At 39.0% G+C, this 14,879-nt stretch overlaps 1 protein-coding gene across 6 annotated transcripts in view; it reads left to right on the top strand.

Annotated features, from left to right (window-relative positions):
- The window catches only part of RHOT1 (ras homolog family member T1), a 62,953-nt gene that overhangs the window by 17,742 nt on the left and 30,332 nt on the right, over positions 1-14,879 (top strand). For all 6 annotated transcript variants that reach the window (XM_019647065.1, XM_019647063.1, XM_019647064.1 and 3 more), the window contains 6 exons: positions 1,598-1,679; positions 6,858-6,901; positions 7,143-7,196; positions 7,352-7,404; positions 10,992-11,100; positions 11,377-11,478. In XM_019647065.1, coding sequence (XP_019502610.1) covers positions 1,598-1,679; positions 6,858-6,901; positions 7,143-7,196; positions 7,352-7,404; positions 10,992-11,100; positions 11,377-11,478 — 444 coding nt within the window. The remainder of the gene's footprint in view (positions 1-1,597; positions 1,680-6,857; positions 6,902-7,142; positions 7,197-7,351; positions 7,405-10,991; positions 11,101-11,376; positions 11,479-14,879) is intronic.

Genomic DNA, 14,879 nt, shown 5'->3' with positions numbered 1-14,879 from the left:
CTGCAGCCTACGCTGTCGCTAGCGACTCATGGCAACCTAGCTCCAGGTTGAGCTGTTGTTCAGCATCTTAGCTGTGGAGGGCATTGTCACTGGTCCTCATATGTGGGATCCGAACCGGGGCCCTCTGGCATCCCAAGCTAGCTCTTAACCAATGCGCCACTCGGCCGGCCCACCTCTGTGCCTTTTTTGTCTCATCTGTGAAATGTGAGCTGAAGGGGATATTAGAGATCATCTAACCTGTGCAATGCTTTTTTTTTTTTCTGTGTAATCCTTTCTTAAAAATAAAATGTTACTCATAAGCCCCAAACATAAAACAGATGAGTATTCCTTTAGTTGAAGTTAGGGTGAAAGGTTTGGATCCCCCCTGCCTTCTATATCTGACACTCCCCAGCCTTTGAGGGATTAGAACCACTAGGATTCTGACACACATGTTTGAAAACCTTTAATATTATCCACCTCCGTCATTTTACAAATGGAGAAACTAACTCATTCTACCTTTGCCTACCTCAGAGGATTGTTGTGGGTCTCAAACGAGATAAGCTTAAAAATCGTAGGGTGCCTCCAAAAGTAAGGTGGTTTTATTGTTGCTGGCAATATATTTATTTACATTTTGGAAGTTTTAGTATGAGGAACTGCTGATTAAGGCTTTATGTAAAGTGAGGCTGTTAGGGGGAATGGCATCAATGCAAATGGGATGAAAATTATTTATTTTTATTCTGTTTCTTCACATAGTAGGTGTTATTAGTGCCACAATTTGCGCTTACTCTTTTTTGACTCTTATTTAGATAGGAATAGCTGTATAATTTCATTGTTCAGACAGGAATTTGATATATGATGTGATGGTGTTTTCATTAGTGGCCATATGACCATTCATTGTTTCTTTTGCTTTCCCCCCCCCTTCTCTTAAATAGTTAAGTACTTAATTTGTGAAATGAAGTATATTTTCTTGTGTGGTTTATGGAATCAGCAACATTAATTATGGTCATATAGGGTATAATACCTCAAAGTTTTCTATATTAGTTTACCTTAGTTTAGAATTGTAATTTTAGCATGGTCCTCTTGGGTGTGAATATGGGGTTATTAATTGGTTAAAAAATCATCCAGTCTTTCTAAAAATGGAGTCATTAAACATAAGGCTTATGTAGCCAATCAGTTATCCTCTAGAAGAAATGAATTTTGGTAATTTAGTCTTTTATTCAAGGGTTGTTTTAGGTTAACATACTTGCTCATTTGTAGAGTATCTTAAGCCTTCAATAAAATAGAATGAAAACAACACATTTTAAAAATCTAATGTTTGAAACACCAAATTAATTTAAGTACTCTTTTAGGCTGTGTCAGATCTAAAGTATCCTTAATATGTCCTGTGCCCACACAGGTGGAAATGTGCATTTTTAAAAGTGGTTTATCACATAGCTTTAATATATATTTGTATCAGTGGTAAAGCACAAAAATTAGCATTTAAAAGTATGACAGATACCCATAAGGATAGGTATGGGTAAAAGGGGCTAATAGAGAGATAAATTTACATAATCTATTAACAAGTTTGATTGATAATATCCAAAGGTTTTTCCTTTTCTATATTTGTTTTCAAATGAAGGTTCCTCCCCGGGCGGAAGAAATCACCATTCCAGCTGATGTCACCCCTGAGAGAGTTCCAACGCACATCGTAGATTACTCAGGTAATGAATGACTTATTGGGTCGTCGGAAAAGTCATGACGCATTTTGTCTGTTTTTCAAAGGTCATTTATTTATATAAAGAGCAAAGATCAATCAGTGATATATTGCGCGTTTTGTTCAATAACCTTTTGTCATCTTTCAGTGAGCTTCATAATTTCTCGTTCATAGAAGGACCTGTCTTTATTTTGCGAAAAACTGAACAAGGTGCTGATTTACAGCCTCATCTGAATTGAATGTTATACCACGCAAGGAATTTTGAAGAGAGTGAAACAAGTGGAAGTCTGATGGTTCAAGGTCAGGCGAGTATGGTGGGTGTGGCAACACATCCCATCCAAGCTCCAGTAATTTTTGACGGTGATCAAACGTGTGTGGTCTCGCGTTGTTGCGATGGAACACAACTCCTTTACAGTTAACAAGCTCTGGACATTTCTGGATGATGGATTCGTTCAAACTGTCCAATTGCCGACAGTACACGTTCGGATTGATTGTTTGGTTCCTTAGTAGGAGCTCGAAAAACACAACACCTTTAAAATCCCACCACAGTGAGAGCATAACTTTCCTCTGATGAATGTCTGCTTTCAATGTCGTTCGAGGTGAATCATCACGTCGGGACCAAGACCGTTTTCGCACCACATTGTTGTAAACAGTCTGCTTCTCATCACCAGTTATCAGTCACTTCAAAAAAGGGTCGTTTTACTCATGTTTAATGAGCATATTGCAGATATTTATATGTGCCGTCAAATGAACTTCTTTGAATTCATGCGGAACGCAAATATTGAGTTTGCTTACGCATCCCAGCTTCTTCAGGTGTTCATGAACACTTGAATGATGGATCTTCAATGTTTCTGCAATCTCTTGTATTGTGTAACGTGGGTTTGACTCGATCAATGCCTTTATTTTGTCGTCATCAAATTCGGTGGGCCTCCCTGACCGAGGAGCGTCGTTGAGATCAAAATCACCAGCACGGAATTTCGTGAACCATCATTGGCACTGACGTTCTTGTAGAGCATTGTCACCATAAACTTTATGCAACTTTTCACAAGCTTGACGCGTGTTCTTCCCTTTATGGATGTAAAACAGTAAAATATGGCGAAAATGCACAGCTGGGTCTTCCATCTTCAACTTGTTGTAAAATCTCCAAAACTCAACCAAATCGCTCAGTTTTTTTTTTTTAGAATGAAGCTAGAACTGTCAGCTGTCAAATGACATAGCAATAACATAGATGTGAATAACTCTAGTACTTCCAAAAATGAACTAGTGCCATCTGTTGCAAACATGCTTCATGACTTTTCCGACGACCCAATATTAATGGCAGGTGAAGCTGTAAGGTTAATTTAAGAGTTCTCAAAAAAGGTACTTACTGAGCTGTAAAAAATGTTCAAAGAGAGGTGCTCCTTTTTCTCTAGCAGTGAATGATCAATTACTATTACTATTCTCGTCTCATTTATACCTCCCTGCCAAACCCCAGCCCACGCCTACCTAAAAACTCCATCTTGCAGTTCTCTGTCCCTAGTTTTCTAAGCTTGGTTCCATAATAATGAAAAGAAAGGAGGGATGGTAAATGACAAGAAGTAGATAAAATTATTACCCTCCTTGAATTGGTGTGTTTGTAGAGAGAAGTTCTGGATTCGTTTTGTTATCAATCATGCTCTAACGATTCAAAAAGAGTTCTGAATTTGAGAATTTATTGAGTTCTAAATTTGTTCTGTAATTTTTCAGCCTTTGTCCCAAATAAAATAATAGTTAAAACAGTTGTCAACTTACTTACATTATATGACAATAGAAGCATATCTGTATTGGTTTTAATAATTAAATTTATTTATTTTTAAGATTTTATTGGGGAATTGGGGGACGGGAACAGCGTTAGAAAATTGGGGAAGGGGAACAGACAAGTTGCTGTCCTTTTGTTCTTCAGTCTAGTTGTGGAGGACATCACTTCACTGGCCCATGTTGGTATTATCATTGAGCCCTTCCCGGGTGAGGCAGTCGCTCGCTGGCATTGGACAGCTGCTCATGGCGGCTCACGGCACCTCACGAAAGCTCATGCCCACTGCCGGCCAGCCCCACTGCAGCCTACCACGTCGCCAGCAACTCACAGCAGCCCAGCTCCAGGTTGAGCTGTTGTTCACCATCTTAGCTGTAGAGGGCACAGTGTCAGTGGCCCTCATGTGGGATCCGAACCACTGCCCTGTTGCTCAGAGCTGGCGTCCCAAGCCAACTCCTAACCAACATACCACTCGGCCGGCCCAATAATTAAATTTGTTTTTAATACACTACTGATTAACTTTTTAATCATTAAAGTATTTTGCTTTGTATCAGGACTTTTTTTTTTAATTGGGGAGTTGGGGGAGGGGAACCAGCCAAGTTGTTCTTCAATCTTAGTTGTGGAGAGTACCAGTCACCATCTGACTGCCCATCAGCAGCTTGTGGCCTCTAAGCTCAAGGTGCCATGTTATAATCTTAGTTGTGGGTGGGCATAGCCACCAACCCGTGCGGGAGTTGAACCAGCAGCCTTGTTGTTAAGAGTGCATGCTCTATGCCCTAAGCCACCCTGGCGACGGCTCAGTTCAAGGTGCTGAGTTCAGTTTTAGTTGCAGGCGGGCGTAGCCCACCATCAAACAGGTAGTCTTGTTGTTACACCAGCTGAGCCATCCTGCCACCAGTTGGCAGCTGAGCTGCAGCTCAGCTCAGGTGCAGGATCACTGCCCTATGTGGGAATCGAACCAGCAGCCCTGTTGCTCAGAGCTCGCGCTTTTTTTTTTTTTTTTAAGATTTTTTTATTGGGGGATTGGGGGAAGGGGAACAGACAAGTTGCTGTCCTTTTGTTCTTTAGTCTAGTTGTGGAGGACGTTGCTTCACTGGCCCAAGTTGGCACTATCATTGCGCTCTTCCCGGGCGAGGTAGATCAGTCGCCGGCTTCTGGACGTTTGCTCATGGCGGCTGCTGGCTGCTCACGCTGACTGCTGGCTACACATGGTAGCCCATGGCAACCCACTGCAGCAGGGGCTGCAGCCCACACCGTCGCCGGCGACTCATGGTAGCCTAGCTCCAGGTTGAGCTGTTGTTCAGCATCTTAGCTGTAGAGGGCAGTGTCACTGGCCCTCATATGTGGGATCCGAACCAGGGCCCTCTGGCATCCCAAGCCAGCTCTTAAACAGTGCGCCACTCGCCCGGCCCAGAGCTCGCACTCTTAAGCTAATTCTTAACCAACTGAGAGTAAAAAAAAGGGGCCCCTGGGACTTTTTTTTAAAAGGGTCAGTTGTAACAGATGTACCACTCTCATGGGTGATGGTGATAATTGGGGAAGCTGTATGGGGGCAGCAGGTATATGGGAAATCTCTGCACCTTCCACTCAGTTTTGCTGTGAACCTAAAACTGCTCTAAACAATAAAATCTATTTTTTTAAATGGGTATAACTAGGGCCGGCCGAGTGGCATGTTGGTTAAGAGTTGGCTTGAGATGCCAGCTCTGAACAGCAGGGCCCCGGTTCGGATCCCACATGAAGGCCAGTGACGCTGCGCCCTCTACAGCTGAGATGGTGAACAACAGCTTGGCCTGGAGCTTGGCTGCTGTGAGTTGCTGGCAAAGGCATAGACTGCAGCCCCTGCTACAGTGGGCTGCCATAAGCTACCGTGTGTGGCTGGCAGCCAGTGTGAGCGGCCTAGAGTCACCATGAGCCGCCGTCCAGTGGCCAGTGAGTGACTGCCTCATCCGGGAAGAGCGCAGTGATGATACCAACATGGGCCAGTGAAGCAATGTCGTCCACAACTAGACTGAAGAAGAAAATGACAGCAACTTGTTTGTTCCCCTTCCCCGATTCCCCAACACTGTTCCCCTCCCCCAATTCCCCAATAAAATCTTAAAAAAAAAAAAATGGGTATAACTACATTGGTAATGCTTTGTTTTACTAAGCTGGTATCCCATATAGCCTAAAAAGCAAATATTACCACTGTGTAGTTCAATACATGTGACTGTATGAACACTTGAAATGTGACTAGTCCAAATCGAAATGTGCTGTAAGTCTAAAAGACAAGTGAATTTAGAAGACTTAGTATGAAAAATGAATGTGTGAAATAGCTCATTAATATTTTTTCTATTGAGTATTTATTAAAATTTTAATATTTTTGATTAAATAAAAAAGTAATTTTACCCGTTCCTTTTTACTTTTTTAAGGTGACTACTAGAAAATTAAAAATTACCTATATGGTTTGCATTATATTTCTACTGGATAGCACTGTAGGAGATGCTAAGGGGGGTTGGATGCTTTCTTTCTGTTATAATCAGTCTCATAGCTAGCTTTATTTACAGGATTATTCTTTTTAAGTATGTGTAGCCATATAATTAGATTCACTTCAGTATTAGAATTGAAACCTTAACCCATTGATTACTCAGCATATGAAAAGATATTAAAAATATGGCCAATTATTTACCATACTCTAAAATGCAGTACTTATTTATTCAAAATGCATTTGAACTTGTTTATGATATTAGTTTGTATGTCAGAAATAGCAGGCATTTGGGGGAGAAACATTTAATGTAAGATGATCTAAATTAATATGCCAGTAATAGCTTTGCTCTTCCTTTGTGTGCTTCTTCATCCTAGCTACATCATGTGTATCTCTTGCACCTTGGGGTTATAGGCACATCCACCCATTAAGACCAGTTCTAGCCAGAGATATGTGCTAGAGGGGGAATTCTTGGCTCTTCATTCTCCTGCTCTAGTTTTGCTTCTGGAGCGTCTTATCTGCTATCTAGATCTTAGGCTTGTATTGCCCAGATTCTCACGTGGCCTTTTGACCCTGTTTGGATAGACTCTTTGGGCTTCTGACCCTTCAGCACCCAGTCCTCTAGCTTGGGTTTCTGATCTCTTTTGCCTGACCCTTCTCGTCCCTGGGTCAGATGCCGGCCTAGATTTAGAACACAATGCCTTTTGCTCTTCTGTGCCTGAGTTCTCCTCTTGTAAACTTGTCTTTCAGTGCCAGCCAGCGTCCTTATCATGGCTCCACTCTTTCCTTCCCCTGGCTTTCCCTTGCCTTTGCCACCTTGTCTGGCACCGTGACATGAGGGATGAGGGATATTTGACGGGATATTAGATGGATGTCACATAGATTTTAGCTTGACCATTAATTTTTATGAACGTGTGTAAAATATGAAACTTTTTTTACTTTCTCATTTGTAGAAGCAGAACAAAGTGATGAACAACTTCATCAAGAAATATCACAGGTGAGTTTTAAAAAATAGTTGTAGGTTTTTTTGGTGGGGAAAAAGTGATGGTTCTATGAGCCTACCTTTTTCATTCTCTCACTTGCCTAGAGGGCCATTTCAGTTCTTTGTTTTTATTGCTGACTTTGAGTATGTATTTTTTGCTATAAGTCTTTAGGAACATTTTCCTCTTAGATGCATGCTAAGTTATTATTATTATTATTACTTAAAAATACCACTAACTTGTTCATTTTTCTTGTAGGCTAATGTTATCTGCATAGTTTATGCTGTCAACAATAAGCATTCTATTGATAAGGTATGGATGCGTTGACTTTTCTTAGCTGTATTTAGTTAAGTTTCAATGGGGGCACTTTCAAAATTGATTCACAATTTAGAATTTTAGGGGTCCAAGGGCAGGGTATTTTTTAAAGATCCTCATGATGGCTTCGCTCTTATTAATTTTCATTTTAGGTAACAAGTCGATGGATTCCTCTCATAAATGAAAGAACAGACAAAGACAGCAGGTATTTTTTTTTTCCTTTCAAACTTTGTATATTGGAAAGTTTCAAACTTACAAAAAAGTTGCAAAAAACAGTACAATGAACATTGGTACACCCTTCACCTAGATTCACCAGTATTAGCATTTTGCCACATTTGCTTTATCTCTAGGTTTATCTCTGTTTATACATATTTTTTGGGAGGAATTATTTAATGCAGCTCATATATTTGAGACCAAAGCAGAAAATAGAGCTCTGATACTATAAGGATTCACAATTTCAGACATTAAATATTTTGATAATTAATCTTACTTTTCTCTTTCTCAAACTGCTGCTTGAAAAGTCTCAGCTTTAGAATTCCTCTTCGCCTGTATTATACCGTCCCTCTCTCTTGAGATGTATTCTCCCTTGTCATTGATTGCTCACAGTGTGGTGTATGTAGGAGCATAGGACTTGGAGGAAAGTGAATGACCTGTGAAATCTGGTTTGGCCGCTTAGGAGCTTTAAGACGTTGACTTCACTGAGCCTGCTTCCTCAACTGTAAGCGAAGATGAGGATAATATAATACCTGTCTTGGCTGCGTGTGGTTCTTTTAGGAATCCAATGAAATAATGCATGTGTGAGGGCTTTATAAGTTCTCTAACAAACTCTAGGGATCTTCATTTAGGAATTTATACGGGGAAATTTCTTTGAAATTATTTGGAAGATACATATACGAGAGGGAAAAAGCAAGAGAACACCAATTCTGTGTTTTTCTGAGCAGAACTACTCAGGTAGTTCTGGCTATAAATGCTTTGAGTTTTAAGTCAAAGTGGAAACAATCATTTTTCTTGTGTATTATATAATTGAACATGTTATATATGAAGCATTTGAACCTTTTTTAATGTTAGGAAAGCAGACTAATAGCTATGTATTGTACACATCTGGTCCTTTACTGAATTTTTTAGATTTCTTTTTTTGGTTGGGCATTTTTGTGCCATGAAACCTAAAGATCTGGTGCTAAACAGGGGAACGTGGTCACTGACCCTGCCTCACATATTTATGGAGGGAGACTTGTGATCATAATGGTATTGTATACGTGGTGCCTTGCAGTTCTGATGGCTCCTCTTTCTCATGGCTTTAAACTTCATAGCGACTTACTGTCAAGGTGGAAAGGAGAGAATGACCCTCAGAGCTACACTGTATTGGACAGTGGCAATTTTACTTTAAGTGAAATGAAAATAAAACTAAAAAACCCACTTCCTGGAACACACTTCGTCACATTTCAAGGGCTCAGTAACTACTTGTGGCCAGTGGCTCCAGTAATGGACAGTACACATAAAGAACATTTCCATCACAGGAGGATGTATGAGACAGGGCTGCCTTGTAGGCCCCAACACTTACATGCCCCTGACACCTGCCCTCCTTGCTGATTATTTGAGCTGTGTCCAGGAGGGACTCTTCAGAGAAATTCGGTTTGCCAGGATTCGTCAGACTTAGACCACTGACATTTTCAAATCTGGCTTTGCTATGACAGTTTCCTAAAATGCGGTGGCTAGTTTCGTGGCCCTTTTTGTACCACCTAAAAGTGGCTTTTAACATTTGAAGATCGAATTGCGCTTCCTCAGGTGTAGTTATATTTTTTTCCTCTCTGAATTATGAACATATTTATTTGTCTTGTGGCTGGCTTGTCCCAGGATGGTCTGTTTCTTACTATATGGACCTTACACTTTCCAATACCTTCTCCCCTTAAGTTTATATTTGTTACACATATAGGTATTCTTCTGTAGGGCTTCCTTGGACCATTGTTAACAATGGTCTTTTTTTTTTTTTCATTGAAGTATAGTTGGCATACAATATTATATTTGTTTTCAGGTGTACAACATTTTGATTCAAAATATATACTACCTTTGATGGCATCACCATGCTAAGTCAGTAACCATTTGTCACCATGCAGAGCTATTACAATATTATTAACTGTATTCCCTGTGCTGTACATTACATCCCTGTGACTTATTTATTTTATAATCGGAAGTTTGTACCTCTTTTTCACCCATCCTCCTATTACAGGTGTTCTTCATCACTGTCATCTGAGGTTCTTTAAAAATATACAGATGCCTTTGCCTCACCCCTAGAGTGTTAAAATTAGTAGGTTTGGCGATGTGTATTTTCTTAAAGCTCCTTAAATTATTCTGAGCACACCTTTGGTTGCAAACCACTACATTCTTTGAAACCCTCCTGGCTCTGTTAGGAATCTGTGTTTGGGTTATATAGCGGGCCAGTCTTTTTATGTATAACCACACCAAGGGCGTAAATAAATGCTTGCAAGTATTCCTGTTGCAGTCTGGAGTTCCAGCAAGATGACTTGCTTTTCCTCCAAACTCTCTTGCAGGGTGCACAATTAACAGTTCCCCACTAGGCTAGTTCTCCTTGATAGCCCCAATTTAGATTTCTGGTAGGCCTGTCAGATTTAACTTGTCTGAAACAAAACCCTTAATTCCTTGCCTGCCTCGTCCCCCAAGTCTCCCCACCTTTTCTGTCTCAGGAGATCTCATTTTGTCCAGCCAAAAACCTAAGTGTTTGTTTTTTTTGTTTGTTTTTTTTCTGCCTTTTCCTCAACCTCCATATTTAATCTACCAGCTGCTGCTATATCTCAAAGCTGAATACTACTTCTCCATCTTCACTGCCCTAATCCAAGCCACATTTTAAAATTCTTTTTATTATTGAAAAAAATTATTATAAAAAAAAATCAAACATGTAAAAGTAGAGAGAATAGTGTAATGAATGTGTCTGTAGCTGTCACTCTGCTTCAACGTTTATCAACTCGTGGCCAGTCTTGTTTCATTTATTACCCCATCCATTGGAATCGATTTGGACAAATCGAGACATCATATCATACTGTAAATATTTTAATGTTTCTATAAATGATAACAAATGACTGCATTTTAAAATGTCCATCAGATCATGTCATTCCCCCACTTATCACCCTTCAGTAGCTTCCCACTTTATACTCATAATAAAACCCGCACTCCTTGCTGCTGCTATAAGTCCTCCTGTGTCTAGCCTTTGCTCCTGTCGCCAACCCCATCTCATACCTCTTCCCCAATTCTGGCATTTTTCTGTTCTTTGGACTCAGCATGTTGTTTCAGTTTGGGGCCTTTGCACATGCTGTTCCTTCCTGGCCAGCTCTTCCTGGCTCTTCACATGGCAAATTCCATTTCATCCTTCACTCCTTGACTCAAATGCCACCTTGTCAGAGAGATTTTTCCCTGATTACCATATATAATTAGCTTCCTTTCATTACCCTATCCCATATCCTTCCTATTTATCTCCTTCATAGCACTTACAGAATTGGAAACTGTCTTGTTTTCTTATTGTCCATTTTCTGATTTTCACAACTAGAATGGAAAAGGACTTTTGTCTGCCTTGTGTCCTTAATGCCTAGAACAATACCTAGCGTATTATAGGTACTCAATAAATATTTGGTGAATATGCTCTCTAGGGGGCTTGAGCTGATCACAGTAGAGAGTTCATATTGGGGAGATGAAGTGAAGTTTATTAGTTAGAATGGGTTAAAATATAAATCTAGTGTCTTTTGCCTTCCTTATTGTTACGATGTGCCCTGTTTGTTTCAGGCTGCCTTTGATATTGGTTGGGAACAAATCTGATCTGGTGGAATATAGTAGTATGGAGACCATCCTTCCTATTATGAACCAGTACACAGAAATAGAAACCTGTGTGGAGGTATGCCTTATCCTTTTATTTTTTACTAAATTGAGGTTTGGAATAGGAGGGGGAAAGATGTGGGATGGAAGACATTTCCTATTGTCTGTGAAGTCATATAAACCAAAGAAAACGGAGAACTTGGAGTTGGCCTCTGAGCTCTTTGTAGACAATCATGTTTTGATATCCACTAAGAAAAATGCATTTTACAGTTTCTTCCAAGATATTGATAGTTTAAAAATTGTTTTGAGCTCTCATAATTACTTTGACTGTAATATTTTAAACTTTTTTTTTCAGTGTTCAGCAAAAAACCTTAAGAACATATCAGAGCTCTTTTATTATGCGCAGAAAGCTGTTCTTCATCCTACAGGGCCCCTGTACTGCCCAGAAGAGAAAGAGGTAACTACCCCCCCCACATCCCCAAATCCACCCTCTGTCTGTGTTAGTAGAGGCTGGAATGTGTAGGTAGTAACTCTAGTAGGTTAGTGATTTTTAGTAACTCTTAAGTATTCTTGTAAACTGCTGGAGTTTAAATTCATTGCTTATTAAATTGTTGCATTTTCTAGGTACTTTTCTTCAAAACATTCACATTAAATACTCAGAAAACTATTCCAGATCAAATACTGTTCAGGAAAAGCCATTAAAACAAACAGAAGAATTGGCAACAATAACAACAAAAAGTCCAAAGACTTAGCTAATGGTCTGCTTGCTTTGCTCCTATAAACAAACTTAAGTACACCCATGAAAACTTGTGTAGCTATTTGACATGAGTACAGCATGTAATACAACTTGAACACTCCCTTTTGTTTCTTAGCTAAGAAACACAGTAATTCCTTAATGACTATCTAAAATTTAATGATATTTTGCCATAGACTTTTAAAATTAATTTTTAATTGAGCTATAACTCACATACCATAAAATTCACCCTTTTATTAAAGTGTACAATTCAGTGGTTTTTAGTATATTTACACAGGTGTGTGTCCATGTCTAATTCTAGAACATTTCATCACCCCAAAAAGAAACCCTGTGCCCCTTAGTAGTTACTCCCATTCCTTCTTCCCCCCAGCGTTGCAACCACTAATTATTTTCTGCTTGTATGACTTTGCCTATTATACGAACATTTCATATAAATAGGATCGTACAGTATGTGGTCTTTGTGCTTGGCTTTTCACATAGCATAATAATGTTTTCAGGGTACATCCATATCGTAGCATGTATCAGTGTTTCATTTATTTTTATAACTAAACAATACTTCAGTGTACGAATATATACCACATTTTGTTTATCCATTTGTTGGTGGATAGACTTTTGGGTTTTCACTTTTTGACTATTGTGAATAGAATTTCTATGAACATTAACACATAAGTTTGAACATCTGTTTTCAATTCTCTTTTGAGTATGTAGTATTTAAGAGTGGAATTGGTAGATAACATGGTAATTCTGTGTTTAACTTATTGAGGAACCACTAAATTGTACCAGGGTACCAGTTTCTCCACATCTTTGTCAGTATTTGTTATTCTCCACCCCCACCCCCACCCCCTTTTTTTTTTTTGGTTTATTATAGCCATCCTGGTAGATATGAGTGTTATCTCATTGCTGTTTTGATTTGCATTTCCCTGATGGGTAATGATGTTGCTCATCTTTTCATGTAGTTATTGGCCATTTGTTTATCCTATTTGGAGAAATGTGTATTTAAGCCTTTTGCCTATTTCTTGAGTTATTTGTCTTTTTATTGTTGAGTTTTTGTTTTGTTTTGTTTTGTTTTAGCTGAGCCATCCTGCCACCTGTTGGTAGCTCAGAGGCAGCTCAGCTCGGGCCAGGCAATGAACCGCTGTTGCTCAGAGCTCACACCCTTGAGCGAGCTCTTAACCAACTGAGCCACTTGGCCGGCCCTATTGTTGAGTTTCTAAGAAATAAAAAGTTGCAGATTTTTTTCAGGTAAAGTTTATAGTATAGGTGAGTGGTTGGCAGACTTTGACCTGTGGGTCAAATTTGGCCTGCCGTCTGTTTTTGAATAGCTTGTGAATTAAGAATACATTTTACATTATTAAATGATTGAAATATTAAATGATTGAGAAACAATCAAAAGGAGTAATACTGTGTGACATGGAAAAATTACATGACATTCAGATTTCATTCTTTACAAAGTTTTACTGCAGCACAGTCATGGTCATTTTTTTATGTTTGTACATGGCTGCTCTCATGCTACAAAGGCGGTTGAATGGTTGCAGCAGAGCTTGTATGTGGTACTCTCATCACTTCTCAGTGCTGAAGTGCACAGCTGAAGGGCTGAGCACTGCTTGGTGCACTGCTATTGTACTGACACAGTTATTACTTCACAGCACCTCAAGTACCGTGTATATCACTGTACTGTGACATTTTGTTTTATTATCAGTGCTTTATGTATCATGCCAAAACAAAGGGAAACAAAGGCTTGGCAGAGCAGATGTGTTTTCTTAGTTGAAACTATAGTTCCAGCGTTGTTTTTTTGGACCTCGATGCAAGTGCAAAGGAAATTTCCATATTTCATAATCCATTTGTGCAGTTGAGGAGCTTCCACCTAACCTTCAGTCGGAACTGATTAATCTGCAGTGTAATGGCATGCTAACAGGTGAAAATCAAGAAAAGAATCTAATATAATTTTATAAATGCTTTCCAAGCAGTGAACATGCCCAATTAAAATTATGTTATGGGTATCTATCAGTATTGGCAATATGTATTTGTACAAAAAGCCTTTTTCAAAGATGAAATATGTAAGATCTCATTACAGATCAGCATTAACAGATGAACATTTGCAATCAATTTTTATGGTAGGGAACACTGACTTTGAACCCCAATTGATCAAAATGTTAACCCCAAGAAGATTTCCATTGTTCTCATTAGTAGACCTATACAGCAAATTTATACTCAGTTACTATTATAATTTGAATTTCATTAATAAAAACCTTGTTGAAATTTGATTCTCTCTTGCCGTACCTAGATGACATCCTTGATTTTGCCTGTTGGTTCCCAAAGCCTAAAACATTTGCTATGTGGCCCTTGACAGAAAAAGTGCTGGCTTCTGGTACAAGTAATTAATCTGAGTTATTCCTTAATCTGATCCTGATTTACTTTTCCTTAGTCCTGGTTTACTGTTCCTTAATTGGAATGCTTCTTTCTAATTTATTATTAATCCAGCATTTTCCAGATTTGTCTCATAATAGTCACTAGGTGTGTTTGTTAAAAACACAGATTGCATTCAGATTCAGCCCAGTGATATATGATCAAGGAAATTTGGGAAACAGTCCATACTATAGAGATTTGCCTCTGAGGCCTTTGCCTAGCAGTACATTTCAATCCCTTCTATTTATTCTCAATTCTTTAATTGCTATTTTTTTATAGGCTGTTATTCTGCTAATCTGCTAATCACCCCGCCACCCCCACCCTCTTCTCCAATCTCATGAGTAAAACATCTACCTCCATCTGTTATTCCTTTCTTTGGTGGACCTGCCTGAAGTAAAATCTGCAACTTTTAGCGACTATACCTTGTTTTGCACAAGAACAAGCTTTGAGTCTAAGCTTATACCAGAAACTTTTATTTAGGCAACAATAATAACCTCTTACAGATTTACGGTGGAATCATCAAAAAGCTCATATTAAAAATTAAAGCCTAAATGTGTTTCCAGTGCTGACGGACTCTGTGTGACCCACGAATCCTTTGCTTCCCTAATAATGAAAATGATGTGACTTTTGTGTAATAATAATGTTTACTGTGTGAGGGTTTAGTTTACTCATGGAAAATGAGTTTATTACTGTAAAAA

This window comes from Hipposideros armiger, unplaced genomic scaffold (genome assembly GCF_001890085.2).
Source record: "Hipposideros armiger isolate ML-2016 unplaced genomic scaffold, ASM189008v1 scaffold_108, whole genome shotgun sequence".
In the NCBI taxonomy this organism is placed as follows: domain Eukaryota; kingdom Metazoa; phylum Chordata; class Mammalia; order Chiroptera; family Hipposideridae; genus Hipposideros; species Hipposideros armiger.
This window is presented reverse-complemented; position numbering and strand designations above follow the sequence as displayed.